This window comes from Somniosus microcephalus, chromosome 14 (assembly GCF_052327205.1).
Source record: "Somniosus microcephalus isolate GS21.2 chromosome 14, FLI_Smic_1.0, whole genome shotgun sequence".
Taxonomy (NCBI): Eukaryota; Metazoa; Chordata; class Chondrichthyes; order Squaliformes; family Somniosidae; genus Somniosus; species Somniosus microcephalus.
In genome coordinates, this window is record NC_141000.1 from 37,866,404 (window position 1) to 37,886,902 (window position 20,499).

The 20,499-nt window shown below is 46.6% G+C and overlaps 1 protein-coding gene across 1 annotated transcript in view; it reads right to left on the reverse strand.

The window, feature by feature from the left end:
* Nucleotides 1–20,499, reverse strand: part of enox1 (ecto-NOX disulfide-thiol exchanger 1) — a 980,064-nt gene that overhangs the window by 675,206 nt on the left and 284,359 nt on the right. Inside the window, exon 6 of the mRNA XM_086006510.1 lies at nt 1,997–2,209. Within this exon, the coding sequence (XP_085862636.1) occupies nt 1,997–2,209 (213 nt within the window). The remainder of the gene's footprint in view (nt 1–1,996; nt 2,210–20,499) is intronic.

Below are 20,499 nucleotides of genomic sequence, written 5' to 3' on the forward strand. Positions count from 1 at the left end.
GCCCCAAACCTGGTCCTGATTAGTAGCCTAATTGACCATGACCACCAGTCAGTATGGGCAGGACACCTATTCCCCCAGTCCAGCTAATTGTGGGCTAGAACCAAACAACATGCCTTGGCCCTTAAGCACGTGGTAGTCCCAACCTATGCACAACCACATGCGAGCAAAAAATGCCTATGTATCCAATGTCTTCTTTCACAAGCACAATGCAAACTGCAAACAACCTCACACAATATGAAGAGGCATGTAACATTCTGAAAATAAAATTAGCAGTTTAATAAGTAAAAGAATATCTTTTAATTAATTAAATTAGTCTTTATAATTAATTTTAAGTTCATCTGCCTATAGTTACATTGAGTTACATAGAGTCTACGGCCATTCAGCCCAACTGATCCATGCTCCACACGAGCCTCCTCCCACCCCTCTTCATCTCACCCTGTCAGCATAACCTTCGATTCCTTTCTCACTCATGTGTTTATCTCATTTCCCTTTAAATGCATCTGTGCTATTCGCCTCAACCACTCCTTGTGGTAGCGCCTTCCACATTCTCACCACTCTCTGATTAAAGAAGTTTCTCCTGAATTCCCTATTGGATTTATTAGTGACTATCTTATATTTATGGCCTTAGTTTTGGTCTCAGCCGCTATCTTACAAAATATCCGCAACTGGATAGCTTTACTTGTCGAGATAATTTTCTTCACTGCATGATGCAATTTTCTGTTAACACCTCTTGTATTTAGATTAAGCTCCTAATGAATAGAATTTGATTAATTATAATGAAAACAAGAAACAACTCCACCTGGAGAAGTAATCAAAATTCCCTTCAGATAAATTGAAAGACTTTTACATTTAAAGGTCATTTCCAAGATGATTTACTGAATCAAGTAGGGAATGTCAAAAAACCTCTGGTCATTACAGCAAACTCTTTCTTATCTGGCACCTATGGGACCAGGATGGGTCCGGTTGATGAAAAATTCTGGATAACAGAGAGGTATACCTACCACGGTGCTGCTTTTCCACTCAACATCACCACTGACTAACTCGGCCACCGCAGGAGACTTGGACTCGGCAAAACGAGTGCTGGATGGATTCGGCAAGATTACCGGTTATTGGGGTGTTGTTTTGTATTGAGATATATCTATTTTGCTGGTTATTAAAGTATGATAAAGTGCCGTTTAAACAAGAGTTTACTGTAATTTCCAATTCCTTTCACGAGTATTCCAAACAAATTCCAGTCAACTAAAGTCATTCGCCTGTTTCGTGTCATTTTTATTCTTTGTATTTTGAAGGTAGTTATCGTCCATTAGGATCTGTCTGATGGGGAAACCACAAAAAAGACCTCACCAAAAAAATGGAGCCAACCCTTAGAGGAGCAGCTGCTCTTTAAGTCTATTTATCTGCTAGCTGTGATCTTCTTCACCAGCATTACGCCAGTGTCTATTTAAAAAAATTAATTTGTTTTAGTTTGAAATCATATGTTGTAAACGTTTCCATTACACTGATACCTGGATGGGGGTTGGGGGGGGGCATTTTCTCACTTCAGGCTGTCAGTGAGGTTTGGGAATTGTGCGCAGATCCGGAATTTCCAATAAGTGCATGTGATGTTAGCAAACCAGTCTGCTGATATCTGTTCTAATTGTGCAGGTTTTGTTCCTTACCCTGTGGGGAAAGTACCATATAGCTATTAAATTATGTACCATCCAATTCAACACGGAATTAAATATGCTATCATATATTATGCTGGTGAGCCTATTTGGTACTCTAATATAACAGTCTAACATTGAAGATCAGTGGAACGATAGCTGTACCCGTGCGAATTGTACAGTCAGTGTCCATAATTCTTATAAAATGCCTTCTGACTCAAAAGATGAAGTGAAAAATGTCCTACCTGAAAACTAGTCCTGTAAGATGGGCCCATGTTCTAGAACTTGTAGCATGAGTACTTACCCTGGTACTTTAACAGAACTGAGAGTGCCAACATGCAAATGTCACTTACATCCAGTGAGGATCCCTGATAAAGCGTTTTTGAATCGCTCCTTGGCATTTTCCATTTCTTGCTCATGTGCTGCCTTTTCACTCATCAGTCTCCGGCTGTGGCTGTTGGCGGACTGAATCATGGAATAAAAATTGTTCGCTGAGCGCCGTGTCACTTCTCCACATTCAAACCAAGCCAGCAGCACTGAGATGACTTCAGAGAACTTGCTCTCATCTGCAAGGGACCAAATACACATGAGCTACAAACAAGAAACTTTCTTGATCTGACTCATGTACTTCTGAAAACAAAGACATGTGGAGAATTCAGGTACTTCACTGTGACGAAAGAAGGAGCATGGCGATTTTTAAAAACTATTTCCTACTGTTTAAATAGTTTAAATTGTGTAAAATAATCTAAGCTTTCCATAACAGTCAGTGAATTCTCCGGTAAACCACCACTGGCCATTGTTCTGGTTCCCAGAGGCCACTTAGAGCAATCACAAAGATCTACAGCATCCACTGCATATGTCGTTGGAACAGACGAATCACCACCATCATGTGGCAAACACAAAAATATGGGAAAGCATGGAACAAGTAAATGCCATTCAGCCTGTAAAGCCATGCTATTGTGAACTTTGTCCCACACCATTCATCCCCTAAAGAAAGGTTTCCCATGGTTTCTCCACGTTGCTGAAAGGAACAGGACTCCAGGTTAATGGTCCAACCTTACATGCTAGGTGATTGGCACTGCTTGCCCAAGGTCCCCTTGGTTCAGTAACCAGCATGTTCCACAGAACATTCAATTATCTCTAGTACGATAGCAAAATACTGCAGATGTTGGAAATCCGAAATAACAACAGAAAATGCTGGAAAAACTCAGCAAGTCAGGCAACATCCGTGGAGAGAAATTTGAGCCGACGTTTCGGGTTGAAGAAGGGTCAAACCCGAAACGTCGGCTCAAATTTCTCTCCACGGATGTTGCCTGACTTGCTGAGTTTTTCCAGCATTTTCTGTTGTTATTTCAATTATCTCTCTCTGTGTTTGTCTTCATAACTGTTAATTTGGTTTATAAAACAGATTTTCATCCAGATTCTTATGTTCATTAATAAATAGACGTTCTTATTATGAACACAGCTAGCTTTTGCTAGACACTTTTATTGAGCACATGTGGACTAGGTACAGTATCTGTAGAGGCTTCCATCTTGACTGCTGCCTTGTGGGTAGCCTAGTGCCTCATGGGTAATGTAGTCTTAATATACATACAGCTGGGTAGTGTAGTCTTATATACAGCTCTACACAGCTCTACGGCTCCACCTAGTGTCCACTATAGAATGACATGTTATTGATCATTACACAGATGTTCACTGAAACAGCAATAATTGCTTTTACTGGGAGTTTATTCCACATACCTCTGGACTTGACTATTCAAACGCACTCCTGGCTGACCTCCCACGTTCTACCCTACGTAAACTTGAGGTCATCAAAAACTCAGCTGCCCGTGTCCTAACTTGCACCAAGTCCCATGCATTCACCTCCCCTGTGCTCGCTGACCTACACTGGCTCCCAGTTAAGCAATGCCTCGATTTTAAAATTTTCATCCTTGTTTTCAAATCCCTCCATGACCTCGCGAGGTCCCTCTCTCTGTAATCTCCTCCAGCCCCACAACCCCCCCCGAGATATCTGCGCTCCTCTAATTCTGGCCACTTGAATATCCCTGATTATAATCGCTCCACCTTTGGTGGTCGTGCCTTCTGTTGTTAAGGCCCTAAGCTCTGGGATTCCCTGCCTAAACCTCTCTGCCTCGCTACCTCTCTTAACTCCTTTAAAACGCATCTTAAAACCTACCTCTTTGACCAAGCTTTTGGTCACCTGCCATAATTTCTCCTCATGTGGCTCGGTGTCAAATTTTGTCTGATAACGCTCCTGTGAAGCGCCTTCGGACGTTTTACTACATTAAATGCGCTATATAAATGCAAGTGCTTGTGGAAAGAGGAAGCTAATCTCAAGTCTTTCTTGTGGATTGTTAGTTCTGTGCTCATGTCCCCCTAGTTCTGCACTCACAGTTCCCCAGTGCCATATTCTGACCTCTAATATCAGAATTATATCAAACCCTTGGCAATGAATCTTGGAGTCATCAGAAAATGTTATAATAAACAAGAATTATCCTGTCCCATATAATTTGTGAATAATGTGGAGAGCAAGAGACCTACACCAGACCTCTGCAGAACTCTACTCGCCAACGTCATGCCCCGAACCTGAGCACGTGCCATTTATTTTTACCTTTCACTTGCTACCCTATAAATGTCATGCTAATTAGCATAATCTAGGTCGGGCAAAGGGTTCAGGTATGGAACCCATTTCCACCCCTTCCTGGCACCACTGATAAATTACAATAGGGGACAGGCCAGGGGTTGGGGTGCTACTTCCACCTATGGCCTCCTCCGTCATGGAGCCAGGAGGCCCAGCTCCCCGGAGCTCGTGCCAGTCTCGGCTATTGAATGGCTGGTAGCAGCTATGCCTGTAAGAAGCAGCCATACATGCCATTCAAGGGCCACAGTGCCACATCCAAATGGCAATTTGATCAGAGATTTGGAGCATGGCAATATGTCACAGGGGGCACTTGCAAGTTGAAATGGGACAGTTGGACCACTTAGGTTACACATTCATGTGTCCCCCACATCACCCCGATGAAGCGACAAGAAGCTGCTCTGAAACCCCATTGGCTCCGCGGAGTGAGTATTGAGATAGGTGCCCGCTCTTACCATTCAAGTGACCCCGGGATTTAGGATAGGGTCAAGGCGAGGGCAAACAGACCAGTGGAACTTCAACCCTCTCCCTCCCTGTACCCCACAATTCCTCAGCAAGATGGGATTTCCAGAGAAAATCGTTCTATTTTTAAGCCAATTTTAATTCAATTAGTAACAGCCAATATTTCCACATACCTTAATCAGTCGTATAGACCTTGTACATGAAACCATCACAAACTCTCAAAGAGTTCCAATAGACTGGTGTTGCTCTCTGTTCTTTTGACGAACATTGACATGGACTCCATTCTGTCTATTGCGCCAACATTTTCCTCATAATAAATATTATGCTCCATGGGCAATAATCCCCATTTTCATGCTAAACTCTTTAAAAAAAATTGGGGCAATATTTGCTCTCCTCCAGTCCTTGGGTACAGTTTCTATGTTTAAGCAGTTCCTGAAATGAAACCGATCCTCTCTCATTTCCTGAGGGATTATGGTTAATGTCCTGTGTACATGTAAGGGCAAATTTTGTAAGGATGCTCTCATTAAAATTAATCAGCAGAAAATTCTCTGTTGAGCATAAAATTTACCCCTTATTTCTTTGAGGTTCTTCATAACAATACTCTTTATTCATCATATCCATATATGGTAAAGATTCCTGAGATAAATGGGCCATCGTATCTGAAAAGGACAATGGGAGAAAAATTGGGTCGCGCCCCCTTTGGGGCGCTAACTTCGCCAGGGCGCTACTTTTAGCGCCCCGAAAAAATTAGCACCCCGCGGCCGAAATTCATCAGTCGCGCCCCAAGAGGGAAGCAGGGCACTACTGGAAGCACCACACCTCCCTTTTGGGACGCTGTGAGGGAATATCGTGTCACTAGGTTAAAGGGGAGGGGCCTAGCGCAGCAGGACATGGGGCACAGCTGGGCCACTGGGATTGGAGTGCCGGCAACAGAGACCGGCACTCAAGAGAAGTGCCGGGATAATGGAGCGCAGCCGACACTCCGTGGAGTTGGGGGGGGTGGGGGGATGGGGTGGGGGAGGCTGCCCAGGAGGCCAGGGACGTCAACTGAGGCAGGTGCTGGCAGGTGGCCAGCAACAAAAATGGGTGCCCGGCACCTCGCCTTTAATTAGCACCGCCACGGCTGCAGGTAGGCCCTTCCGACCCCATCGGACATAGCATTCGGCGGTACGTCAGGGGGAGCTACTGAAGACCGCAGCTGGGGTGCGAGCGGGGCGCTGCACACGGCGACGATGTCATCGCCGGCGGCGCAGTGATGCGCTAATGGTTACCGCCGCCATTAACTTCCCACTCGATTTCGCAGGAAGCATTGGCGGCGCTGCGCCTGGGCGCTAGTTGAATTGCGCCCCGTTAGCACCCTCTGAGCTAACGGGAGGCGCAAAGCAACCGAATTTCTCTCCCAATGTATTTAATGGAACAAAGCATTTGATGGGACAAAACTTTTTGAATGACATCACTGGGGAAAGACATCACTAGGGAGAGCAGTCCAGGGCAGAAATTTCCTCCATCTAAATATTGGGATGACGTTGGTCCCCGCCACAAAATCCATTCCCTGACCACCGTTTCCATCCCTGGCAACTGGACGAGGCTGAGCCAGACCGGTTGCAACCTTGGTGTTGTTTTTGAGCCCGAGCAGCTGACCACATATCCACGCCATCACCAAGACCGCCCACTTTCACCTCTGTAACATCACCCGGCTCCGCCCCTGCCTCAGCTCTTCTACTGCTGAAACCCTCATCCATGACTTTGTTATCTCCAGACTTGACTCTCCTGGCTGGATTCCCATCTTATACCCTACATAAACTAGTGCTCATCCAAAACTCTGCTGCCCGTATCCTAACTCACTCCAAGTCTCCTTGACCCATCACCCTTGTGCTCGCTGACCTACACTGGCTCCAGGTCCGACAACGCCTCAATTGTAAAATCCTCATCTTTTTTTCAAATTCCTCCATGGCCTCGCCCCTCCCTTTCACTGTAACCTCCTCCAGCCCTACAACTCTCCGACATCTCTGCACATCTCCAATTTTGGCATCTTGCCCATCCCCGATTTCCACCACTTCACCATTGGCAGCCGTGGTTTCAGCAGCCTAGGCCCTGAGCTCAGGAATTCCCTCACTAAACTTCTTCCACTCTCTACCTCTCTCTCCTCCTTTAAGGTGCTCCTTAAAAGGTTTGGTCATGTGTCCTGATATCGCCTTCTGTGGCTCGGTGTCAAAAATGTTTTTACATAGAAAGATAGGAGCAGGAGTAGGCCATTCGGCCCCTTGAGCCTGCTCCGCCATTCAATGAGATCATGGCTGATCATCCAAATTCAGTACCGTGTCCCTGCTTTCTCCCCATATCCCTTGATCCCTTTAGCATTAAGAAATATATCGAACTCCTTCTTGAATATATTTAATGAATTGGCCTCAACTGCCTTCTGTGGTAGAGAATTCCACAGGTTCACCACTCTCTGGGTGAAGAAATTCCTCCTCATCTCTGTCCTAAATGGCTTACCCCTTATCTTTAGACTGTGACCCCTGGTTCTGGACTCCCCCGCCATCGGGAACATCCTTCCTGCATCTAGTCTGTCTAGTCCCGTTAGAATTTTATAAGTTTCAATGAGATCCCCTCTCATTCTTCTAAACTCCAGTATAAGCCCAATCGACACGATCTGTCCTCATACGTCATTCCTGCCATCCCAGGTATCAGCCTGGTGAATCGTCGCTGAACTCCTTCCATGGCAAGAACATCCTTCCTCAGATAAGGCGACCAAAACTGCACACAATACTCAAGGTATGGTCTCACCAAGGCCCTGTACAGCTGCAGCAAGACATCCTTGCTCCTGTACTCGAATCCTCTCGCTACGAAGGCCAACATACCATTTGCCTTCTTAACCACCTGCTGCACCTACATGCTTACCTTCAGCGACTGGTGCACAAGGGCACCCAGGTCTCGTTGCATTTCCCCTTCTCCCAATCTATTGCCGTTCAGATAATAATCTGCCTTCCTGTTTTTGCCACCAAAGTCGATAACCTCGCACTTACTCACATTATACTGCATCTGCCATGCATCTGCCCAATCACCCAACCTGTCCAAAGCATACTGGAGTTTCTCAGGCATCCTCCTCACAGCACACACGCCCACCCAGCTTTGTGTCATCTGCAAACTTGAAGATATTACATCTAGTTCCCTCGTCTAGATCATTAATATACATTGTGAACAGCTGGGGTCCTAGCACCGATCCCTGCAGTACCCCACCAGTCACTGCCTGCCACTCGGAAAAAGACCCGTTTATCCCAACTCTTTGCTTCCTGTCTGCCAACCAGTTCTCTATCTAAGTCAGTACCTTACCCCCAATCCCATGTGCTTTAACTTTACATGCTAATCTCTTATGCAGGACCTTATCGAAAGCCTTCTGAAAGTCCAAATACACCACATCTACTTCTTCACCCATATCTATTCTACCAGTTACATCCTCAAAAAATTCCAGTAGATTAGTCAAGCATGATTTACCTTTTGTAAATCCATGTTGACTTTGTCCAATCCTGTCACTGTTTTCCAAGAGCTCTGCTATTACACCTTTAATAATGGACTCTAGCATTTTCCCCACTACCGATGTCAGGCTTACCGGTAATGCTCGGTTTGGTTCTGTCTGCACATAATTCCCAGTTTTCTCTCTACCACCTTTTTTAAATAGTGGGGTTACATTAGCTACCCTCCAATCCATGGGAACTGTGCCATAGAAACATAGAAGATAGGAGCAGGAGTAGGCCATTCGGCCCCTCAAGCCTGCTCCGCCATTCAATGAGATCATGGCTGATCATCCAAATTCAGTAACCTGTCCCTGCCTTCTCTCCATATCCCTTGATCCCTTTAGCCTTAACATAGAAACATAGAAACATAGAAGATAGGAGCAGGAGTAGGCCATTCGGCCCTTCGAGCCTGCTCCGCCATTCAATGAGATCATGGCTGATCATCCAAATTCAGTACCCTATCCCTGCCTTCTCCCCATATCCCTTGATCCCTTTAGCCTTAAGAAATATATCCAACTCTTTTTTGAATATATTTAATGAACTGGCCTCCACCGCCCTCTGTGGCAGAGAATTCCACAGGTTCACCACTCTCTGGGTGAAGAAATTCTTCCTCATTTCAGTCCTAAATGGCTTACCCCTTAGCCTTAGACTATAACCCCTGGTTCTGGACTCCCCGGCCATCATAAACATCCTTCCTGCATCTAGTCTGTCCAGGCCTGACAGAATTTTATAGGTTTCGATGAGATCCCCTCTCAATCTTCTAAACTCCAGTGAGTATAATCCCAATCGACACAATCTCTCCTCATACGTCATTCCTGCCATCCCAGGTATCAGCCTGGTGAATCTTCGCTGCACTCCTTCCATGGCAAGAAAGTCCTTCCTCAGGTAAGGCGACCAAAACTGCACACAATACTCAAGATGCGGTCTCACCAAGGCCCTGTACAACTGTAGCAAGACATCCTTGTTCCTGTACTCGAACCCTCTTGCTACGAAGGCCAACATACCATTTGCCTTCTTAACCGTCTGCTGCACCTGCATGCTTACCTTCAGCAACTGGTGCACAAGAACACCCAGGTCTCTTTGCACTTCCCCTTCTCCCAATCTATTGCCATTCAAATAATAATCTGCCAAAGTGGATAACCTCACATTTATCCACATTATAGTGCATTTGCCATGTTTCTGCCCAATCACCAAATCTGTCCAAATCGTACTGGAGTTTCACGACATCCTCCTCACAGCTTACCCTCCCACCCAGCTTTGTGTCGTCTGCAAATTTGGAGATATTACATCCAATTCCCTCGTCCAGATCATTAATATATATTTTGAACAGCTGGGGTCCTAGGACCGATCCTTGCGGTACCCCACCAGTCACTGCCTGCCACTCGGAAAACTAGCTGTTTATTCCAACTCTTTGCTTTCTGTCCGCCAACCAGTTCTCTATCCAAGTCAATACCTTGCCCCCAATCCCATGTGCCTTAATTTTGCATGCTGATCTCTTTTGTGGGACCTTATCGAAAGCCTTCTGAAAGTCCAAATACACCACATCCACTGGTTCTCCCTTATCTATTTTACCAGTTACATCCTCAAAAATTTCCAGTAGATTAGTCAAGCATGATTTACCTTTTGTAAATCCATGTTGACTTTGTCCAATCCTGTCACTGCTTACCAAGTGCTCTGCTATTACATCTTTTATAATAGATTCCAGCATTTTCCCCACTACCGATGTCAGGCTTACCGGTCTATAATTCCCCGCTTTTTCTCTACCACCTTTTTTGAATAGTGGGGTAACATTAGCTATCCTCCAATCCATGGTTACTGTTTCAGAGTCTATCGAGTTCTGGAAGATGACCAGCAATGCATCTACTATTTCTAGGGCCACTTCCTTAAGTACCCTGGGATGTGGATTATCAGGCCCTGGGGATTTATTGGCCTTCAGTCCCATCAATTTTCCTAACACCATTTCCCTACAAATACTGATTTCTTTCAGTTCCACCCTTTCATCAGGCCCTATGTTGCCCGGCATCTCTGGGAGGTTATTTGTGTCCTCCTTTGTGAAGACAGAACCAAAGTATGAATTTAGTTGGTCTGCCATTTCTTTGTTTCCCATTATAAATTCTCCTGATTTTGACTGTAAGGGACCTATGCTTGACTTCACCAATCTTTTTCTCTTCACATATCTATAAAAGCTTTTACAGTCAGTTTTTATGTTCCCTGATAGCTTACTCTCATATTCTATTTTCCCTTTCTTAATTAATCCCTTTGTCCTCCTTTGTTGAATCCTAAACTGCTCCCAATCCTCAGGATTATTGCTTTTTCTGGCCAATTTATATGTCATCTCCTTGGATCTTATGCTATCGCTAATTTCCCTTGTTAGCCACGGTTGAGTCACCTTTTTTGTTTTATTTTTATGCCAAACTGGGATGAACAAATTCTGTAGCTCATCCATTCGGCCTTTGAATGTTTGCCATTGCCTATCCACCGTCAACCCTTTGAGTGCCATTCCCCAATCAAACCTACCCAACTCGCTCCTCAGACCATCGTAGTTTCCTTTATTTAAATTGAGGACACTAGTCTCTGAGTCAACTACTTCATTCTCCATCTTAATGAAGAATTCGATCATATTATGATCGCTCAGACCGAAGGGGCCTCGTACAACAAGATTGCTAATTAATCCTTTCTCATTACATAATACCCAGTCTATGATGGCCTGATCTCTGGTTGGTTCCTCGACATATTGGTCCAGGAAACCATCCTGTACACACTCCAGGAATTCCTCCTCCACAGTGTTGTTACTAATTTGGTTGGCCCAATCTATATGTAGATTAAAGTCACCCATGATGACTGCTGTGCCCTTATTGCACGCTTCTTTAATTTCCCTTTTAGTGCCATCCCCAACCTCTGCCTTACTGTTGGGAGGTCTATATACCACTCCCACTAATGTTTTTTCCCCTTAGTATTTCTCAATTCTACCCATACAGATTCCACATCATCAGAGCTAATATCCTTCATTACAATTGTATTAATCCCTTCTTTAACCAGTAATGCTACCCCACCTCCCTTTCCTTTTTGCCTATCTTTCCTGAATATCGAATACCCCTGGATGTTGAGTTCCCAGTCTTGGCCATCCTTGAGCCACGTTTCCGTAATCCCAACCAAATCATATTCGTTTACCTCTATTTGCGCAGCCAATTCATCCACCTTATTACAAATGCTCCTCGCATTAAGACACAAAGCCTTCAGGCTTGTTTTTTTAACGCTCTTAGACCTATTAGAATTATTATTTACTGTGGCCACGTTTGATTTAAACCGTTGATTTCTCTGACTGCCACTTTTGTTTTTCTCCTTCCTATCTTTTTCTTTTAATCACAGAATCACAGAATCACAGAATCACAGAAACCCCACAGTGCAGATAGAGGCCATTTCGGCCCATCGAGCCTGCACCGACACATATCCCACCCGATCCCTGTAACACCTACACCAACACATATCCCACCCTATCCCCGTAACCCCACGTATTTAATCCCCCTAACACTAAGGGTCAGTTTATCATAGCCAATCAACCTAACCTGCACATCCTGTTTCCCTTTCCTCTGTCTCCCTGCTCAGGTTCCCAACCCCCTGCCATTTTAGTTTAAACCCCCCCGAACAGTGCTAGCAAACCTCCCCGCAAGGATATTTGTCCCGCTCTGGTTCAGGTGCAACCCGTCTGACTTGTACAAGTCTCACCTTCCCCAGAAGCAGGCCCAGTGATCCAGGAAACTAAAGCCCTCCCTCCTGCACCAACTCTTTAGCCATGCATTCATCTGCTCTATCCTCCTATTCCTATACTCACTAGCACGTGGCACCGGGAGTAATCCAGAGATTACAACCTTTGAGGTCCTGCTCTTTAATCTGCTACCTAGCTCCCTAAATTCTTGCTGCAGGACCTCATCCCTCTTCCTACCCATGTCATTGGTCCCAATGTGAACCACGACCTCTGATTGTTCACCCTCCCCCTTCAGAATGCCCTGCAGCCGTTCAGTGACATCCTTGACCCTGGCACCAGGGAGGCAGCAAACCATCCTGGAGTCACGGCTACGGCCACAGAAACGCCTATCTGTTCCCCTTACGATAGAATCCCCTACCACTATTGCTCTCCCACTCTTTTTCCTCCCTTCCTGAGCAGCAGAAGCACCCCTGGTGCCGGGAAGTTGGCTGCTGCTGCCTTCCTCTGGTAAGTCATCCCCCTCAACAGTATCCAAATCGGTATACCTGTTTGAGAGGGGGATGGCCACAGGGATCCCCTGCACTACCTGCCTGCCTCTACTGCTCTGCCTGATGGACACCCATTTCCCTTCTGCCTGTGCAGCCCTTACCTGCGGTGTGACCACCTCATCAAACGTGTTATCCATGACCCTCTCAGCAGCGTGAATGCTCCAAAGCCCATCCATCCGCAGCTCCAGTGCCGCAATGTGGTCTGCTAGTAGCCGCAGCTGGATGCATTTCTGGCACACATGGTCATCAGGGACACCGGCAGTGTCCCTGAATTCCCACATACAGCAAGAGGAGCATAACACGGGGCTGGGCTCTCCTGGCATGACTTACCCTTTAATTAATTTAAATTAATTCACTATCACCAATTAAAGATAAACTCTAAGGCGCTTGTATGGTTTACCAACAGTCCCCGCTACACCAGAAAGATCTTAGCAACTATAAACCACAGAGTTAAAGTTTAAAAAAGAGAAATACTCACCAACCAATCACTTACCTGCTCCCTGGTGACATCACACTCTGATTACTTTTTACCTCTCTCCCCGCTGCTGAGTTGGTAAGCCTCACCTCACTCCCTGGTCCGAACTGGTCGGGCCTCGGTGCTCGCGCCGGTTTTTATACCGGGCTCCGCCTCACCTCGCTCCCTGGTCCGAAATGGTCGGGCCTCGGTGCTCGCGCTGGTTTTTATACTGGGCTCCGCCTCACCTCGCTCCCTGGTCTGAACTGGTCGGGCCTCGGTGCTCGTGCAAAGAAATATATCTAACCCCTTCTTGAATATATTTAATGAATTAGCCTCTACTGCCTTCTGTGGTAGAGAAATCCACAGGTTCACCACTCTCTGGGTGAAGAAATTCCTCCTCATCTCTGTCCTAAATGGCTTACCCCTTATCCTTATACTGTGACCCCTGGTTCTGGACTCCCCGGCCATCGGGAACATCCTTCCTGCATCTAGTCTGTCTAGTCCCGTTAGAATTTTATAAGTTTCAATGAGATCCCCTCTCATTCTTCTAAACTCCAGCGAGTATAAGCCCAATTGACCCAATCTCTCCTCATACGTCATTCCTGCCATCCCAGTTATCAGCCTGGTGAATCTTCGCTGCACTCCCTCCATGGCAAGAACATCCTTCCTCAGATAAGGCAACCAAAACTGCACACAATACTCAAGATGTGGTGTCACCAAGGCCCTGTACCCTGCAGCAAGACATCCTTGTTCCTGTACTCAAAAACCTCCCGCTACGAAGGCCAACATACCATTTGCCTTCTTAACCGCCTGCTGCACCTGCATGCTTACCTTCAGCAACTGGTGCACAAGGACACCCAGATCTCGTTGCACTTCCCCTTCTCCCAATCTATTGCCATTCCTGTTGTTGACACCAAAGTGGATAACCTCACATTTATCCATGTTATATTGCATCTGCCATGCTTCTGCCCAATCACCCAACCTGTCAAAATCATACTGGAGTTTCTCGGCATCCTCCTCACAGCACACACGTCCACCCAGCTTTGTGTCATCTGCAAACTTGGAGATATTACATCTACTTCCGTCGTCTAGATCATTAATATATATTGTGAATAGCTGGGGTCCTAGGACCGATCCCTGCGGTACCCCACTAGTCATTGTCTGCCACTCGGAAAAAGACCCGTTTATTCCAACTCTTTGCTTTCTGTCTGCCAACCAGTTCTCTATCCAAGTCAATACCTTGCCCTCAATCCCATGTGCCTTAAATTTACACGCTAATCTCTTATGCGGGACCTTATCGAAAGTCATCATGTGCCAGAGTCTATAGAATTTTGGAAGATGACCAGCAATGCAGCTACTATTTCTAGGGCCACTTCCTTAAGTACCCTAGGATGTAGATTATCAGGCCCTGGGGATTTATCGGCCTTCAATCCCGTCAATTGCCCTAACGCCATTTCCCTACAAATACTGACTTCATTCAGTTCCTCCCTCTCATTAGACCCTATGTTCCCCAGCATCTCTGGGAGGTTATTTGTGTCCTCCGTTGTGAAGACAGAACCAAAGTATGTATTTAATTGGTCAGCCATTTCTTTGTTCCCCATTGTAAATTCCCCTGATTCTGACTGTAAGGGACCTATGCTTGACTTCACCAATCTTTTTCTCTTCACATATCTATGGAAGCTTTTACAGTCAGTTTTTATGTTTCCTGAAAGCTTACTCTCATACTCTATTTTCCCCTCTTAATGAATCCTTTTGTCCTCCTTTGCTGAATCCTAAACTGCTCCCAATCCTCAGGTTTGCTGCTTTTTCTGGCCAAATTATATGTCCTCTCCTTGGATCTTATGCTATCCCTAATTTCCCTCATTAGCCACGGTTGCGCCACCTTTTTTGTTTTATTTTTATGCCAGACAGGGATGAACAAATTCTGTAGTTCATCCATGCAATCTTTAAATGTTTGCCATTGCCTATCCACTGTCAACCCTTTAAGTAATGTTCCCCAATCCATCCTAGCTAACTCGCACCTCATACCATCATAGTTTCCTTTATTTAAATTCAGGACCCTAGTCTCTGAGTCAACTACTTCACTCTCCATCCTAATGAAGAATTCTCTCATACTATGATGCTCCTCCCCAAGAGGCCTCGCACAACAAGATTGCTAATCAATCCTTTCTCATTACATAATATCCAGTCCAAGATAGCCTGATCTCTAGTTGGCTCCTCGACATATTGGTCCAGGAAACCATCCCGTATACACTCTAGGAATTCCTCCTCCACAGTATTGTTACTAATTTGGTTAGTCCAATCCATATGTAGATTAAAGTCACCCATGATAACTGCTGTGCCCTTATTGCACGCGTTTCTAATTTCCTGTTTAATGCCATCCCCATCCTCAGCATTACTGTTTGGGGGTCTGTATACAGCTCCCACTAACATTTTCTGCCCCTTTGTATTTCTCAGCTCTACCCAGACAGATTCCACATCATCAGAGCTAATATCCTTCCTTACTATTGTGTTAATCTCCACTTTAACAAGCAGTGCGACCCCACCTCCTTTTCCTTTTTGCCTGTCCTTCCTGAAAATTGAATACCCCTGGATGTTGAATTCCCAGCCTTGGTCACCCTGGAGGCATGTCTCCGTAATCCCAATTATATCATATCTGTTTACATCTATTTGCGCAGCTAATTCATCCATCTTATTACGGATGCTCCTCGCATTAGGACACAAAGGGGGAGAAATTCAGTTGTTTGCGCCACCCGTTAGCGCCTTAAGAGGGCAATAAGTGGGGTGCAAGGCAGCTAGCGCCTGGGTGCGGCGAGGCCTGCGCCTCTCGCGAAATTGATCGGACATTTAGCGGCGGCGCTAAACCCCAATGCCCGCTCAGCTGCGCACGCAGATCCTGACGTTATTTCATGGTGCAATGCCCTTGGGGTGCCCCGAACCGGAAATTCAGTGGCGCCCCCCTCCCTTCCACCCGTCGCTCCCAGTGACTGGTTGACTGGGACGGTTCCCAGTCTCTGTGGGGCTGGGGGTGGTGCAATTTAAAGGGGGCTCTTCCTGGCTTCTTTGTGGTAGCCATTTTTGAACCACTCCTTCTGTGTGAGAGAGAGAGATTTGCAGAGAGACAAAGGGGGAGAGCTTTCTGCATTGAGTCAGCGCTCGCAGAGGTATTTTGGCTTCTGACCAGAACTTTGTAGTTGGTTTGCTTTTTCACTGGTATAACCTTGAGTGGCCACACACTATGGGGGCTGCAATGGGTGGGAACATTGGGCTTCTCCATTACATTGAGAGGGCACAGAGATGCCGAGAGAGAGTGCCAATCATGGCCAGACGGAGGAGGGCCAACAGGCGTCGGTACACGAGACCTTACCATCCCAGGGTTTTCCGCCAACAGTTTTCATACCTCAACATGTCTGAGGAGCAGTGTTTTCGGAGGCTGCGATTCAGCAGGGAGGTGGTCACTGAGCTCTGCCACCTGCTTCAGCCAGATCTGCAGCCTCAACTGAGGAGCAGGACATCTCTGTCGGTGGCAGTGAAGGTCACAGTGGCTCTCAACTTCTATGCCACCGGCGCCTTCCAATCCGCTACTGGGGACTTTGCTAATATCTCCCAGTTCGTGGTGCATTGCTGCATCCGTCAAGTCATGAATGCCCTCTTTAAAAGGAGACGTCAGTACATTTCCTTCCCCATGACCCCGGACAAGCAGCAAGCGCAATGGAATTTGCAAGAATAGCGGGCTTCCCCATGGTCCAGGGCGCCATTGACTGCATGCAAGAGAATGCTGAGGATTACCGCAACAGGAAGGGGTTCCATTCGTTGAACGTCCAGTTGGTCTGTGACCACAGACAGCTGATAGTCGCTGTCAATGCCCGCTTTCCAGGCAGCAGCCACGACGCCTTCATCCTGCGCCAGACTTCTGTGGCAGACCTATTCAAGGCCCCGGCTCACCCAGGAGGCTGGCTTCTTGGGGACAAGGGCTATCCTCTGTGCACCTGGCTGATGACCCCACTCCATGCGCCCAGCACCCCTGCTGAAGAACGATACAATGAGAGCCATCAAGCGACCAGGAACATCATTGAGCACACAATCAGTGTGCTCAAGCAACAGTTCCGCTGTCTGGACCATTCCGGGGAAGCCCTTCAGTACTCGCCTGAACAAGTCTCCCATTTCGTTGTTGTGTGCTGCCTGCTGCATAAACTAGCAATCCTCAGGACTCAGCCACTGCCACCAGACATTGGAGCACCAGCAGAGGAGGAGGAGGAGGAGGAGCACCAAGACGGGGGGAGGGAGGCACAAAGTGCAAGGGCCGTCCGTCACCAGCTTATAGCAAGTCATTTCTAGGCCCCCTCTGAGGGAATGGCTTCTGCCATTCAAAGAACATGAATGGAACCGTGCCGCAACCACTAAGCCGGTCAAGGCAACAAATAGTTCAAAGAGCAAACATGCACATTCTGAATAAAGACACTACTTTATTTAACCAACTGTGTGTCCTTCGCTGGGATGAGAGACATCGCTGGGGGGGAGAGAGACATTGCTGGGGGAGAGAGAGACATCGCTGGGGGAGAGAGAGATATCGCTGGAGTAGAGAAACATGGCTGGGGGGAGAGAGACATCACTGGGGAGAGAGAGAGACATCACTGGGGGAGAGGGAGAGACATCACTGGGGGAGAGAGAGACATCGCTGGGGGAGAGGGACAGATATTGCTGGGGGAGAGAGAGACATTGCTGGGGAAAGAGAGACATCGCTGGGGGAGAGACATCAATGGGGGGAGAGAGACATCGCTGGGGAGAGATACATCGCTGGGGAGAGAGAGACATTGCTGGGGAAGAGAGAGACACATCGCTGGGGAGAGAGACAATGCTGTGGAGAGAGACATCGCTGGGGGAGAGGGAGAGCCATCACTGGGGGAGAAAGACATCTCTGGGGAGAGAGAGACATCGCTGGGGAAGAGAGAGACACAAGACTGGGGGAGAAAAATTGCCAGGGGGAGAGACAACGCTGGGGGAGACGGAGACGTCACTGGGGGAGAGACAGACATCACTGGGGGAGAGAGAGCCATCGCTGGGGGAGAGAGCCATAACTGGGGGGAGAGACATCTCTTGGGGGAGAGACATCTCTGGGGGGAGAGACATCACTGGGGGAGAGAGAGACGTGGCTGGGGGAGAGAGAGACATTGCTGGGGGGAGAGACATCACTGGGGGGAGAGAGACATCGCTGGGGGGAGAGAGACATCACTGGGGAAAGAGAAACATTGCTGGGGGGAGTGAGAGATGCTGGGGGGGAGAGAGACATCACTGGGGGGAGAGAGAGATGTCGCTGGGGAGAGAGAGACATCGCTGGGGGGAGAGAGAGACATCGCTGGGGGGAGAGAGAGGCATGCTGGGGGGAGAAAGGGACATCACTGGGGGAGAGAGAGACATCGCTGGGGGGAGAGAGAGAGACATGCTGGTGGGGAGGTACAGGGATCCAGGATGTAGTGTTGAAGGAGCCGCAGCCCTTGCTCTTTTCAAGCAGGATTGAGGTTCTTACTCCCTGTGAGGGCAGGAGCGGGGACTGCAGGGAGGATGAGCAACCTGGCCACAGCACCGTGGTGCAGGGGGCCATTCAAGTGGAGGGTGTAAAAAGAAATGTTTTAGTGGTCGGGGATAGTATCATTAGGGGGATAGATAGGGTTCTCTGCAGTCAAGAGCGGGAGTCCCGAAGGCTGTGTTGCCTGCCCGGTGCCAGGGTTAAGGACATCTCTTCTGGGCTGGAAAGAAACTTGGAGTGGGAGGGGGAGGATCCAGTTGTCGTGGTCCATGTTGGTACAAATGACGTAGATAGGACAAGGAAGAAGATTCTGTTAAAGGAGTATGAGCAGCTAGGGGTCAAATTAAAAAACAGAACCTCAAGGGTAATAATCTCTGGGTTACTACCTGAGCCACGAGCGAACTTGGCTAGGATAAATAAAATTAAAGAGTAAAATGCGTGGCTCAAAGACTGGTGTGGGAGAAATGGGTTTTGCTTCTTGGGACACTGGCACCAGTACTGGGACAGGAGGGAGCTGTTCCATTGGGACGGACTCCACTTGGCCAGTGCTGGGACTAGAGTCCTGGTGAATCATATAACTAGGGCTATAGAGAGGGCTTTAAACTAATTAGTCGGGGGGAGGTTTCTAGAGAGCAAATAACAGAAATGACAACGGAGAAGGTCATAGACTTAGGTAGCAGTGGGGAAATTAAAAAAACAGAACGTGTCAGGAAGGGGCAGAAGGTATGGAGTAAAAGGTAAAGTAGTAAAAGGGGAAAAAACAGGAACTAAGTGTCACAAAACATATTTGAAAGTTCTTTATCTGAATGCACGTAGCATTCGTAACAAAATGAATGAGTTAATGGCACAAATAACTACATATGGGTATGATCTTGTGGCCATTACAGAAACATGGCTGCAGGGTGACCATGACTGGGAATTAAACATACCAGGTTATTTAACAATCAGGAAGGACAGGCAGGAAGGGAGGGGAGGTGGGGTGGCTATGTTAATAAAGGAAGGAATCACTACAATACAGAGAAATTATATTGGGTCAAAGGAGCAGGATAGTGAAACAGTTTGGGTAGAGATAAGGAATAATAAGGGGAAAAAAACACTAGTGGGCGTAGTCTATAGGTCTCCGAACAGTTGCAACTCTGTTGGATGGAGTATTAATCAGGAAATAGTTGAGGCTTGTAATAAGGGAACAGCTATAATTATGGGGGATTTTAATTATCATATTAACTGGACAAATCAAATTGGGCAGAGCAGCCTTGAGGATGAGTTCATTGAGTGTATTAGGGATGGGTTTCTTGAGCAGTATGTAACTGAACCGACCAGGGGGCAAGCAACCTTAGATTTGGTCCTGTGTAATGAGACAGGATTAATTAAAAATGTCCTAGTAAAGGATCCCCTTGGAATGAGTGACCATAACATGGTTGAATTCCATCTTCAAGTAGAGGGTGAGAAGGTTGGATCTCAAACAAGCGTGCTGAGCTTGAATAAAGGAGACTATGAGGGTATGAGAGCGGAATTGATTAGAGTGGACTGGGAAAATAGATTAAAGGGTAAGACGGTACATGATCAGTGGTGTACATTTAAGGAGTTATTTTACAACTTCCAAAAAAAAAATATTCCACTGAGGAAAAAAGGGTGTAAAAGAAAAGATAGCCATCCGTGGCTAAGTAAAGTAATTAAGGATAGTATCCAACTAAAAACAAGGGCATATAAGGTAGCCAAATCTAGTGGGAAGATAGAAGATTGGGAAGTCTTTAAAAGACAGCAAAAAATAACTAAAAGATTGATTAAGAAAGGGAAGATAGATTATGAAAGTAAATTAGCAAAAAATATAAAAACGGATAGCAAAAGTTTCTATAGTTATATAAAAAGAAAAAGGGTGGCTAAAGTAAATGTTGGTCCCTTAGAGGATGAGACTGGGAAATTAATGGTGGGAAACATGGAGATGGCGATAACGCTGAACAAATATTTTGTATCAGTCTTTACGGTAGAGGACACTAAGAATA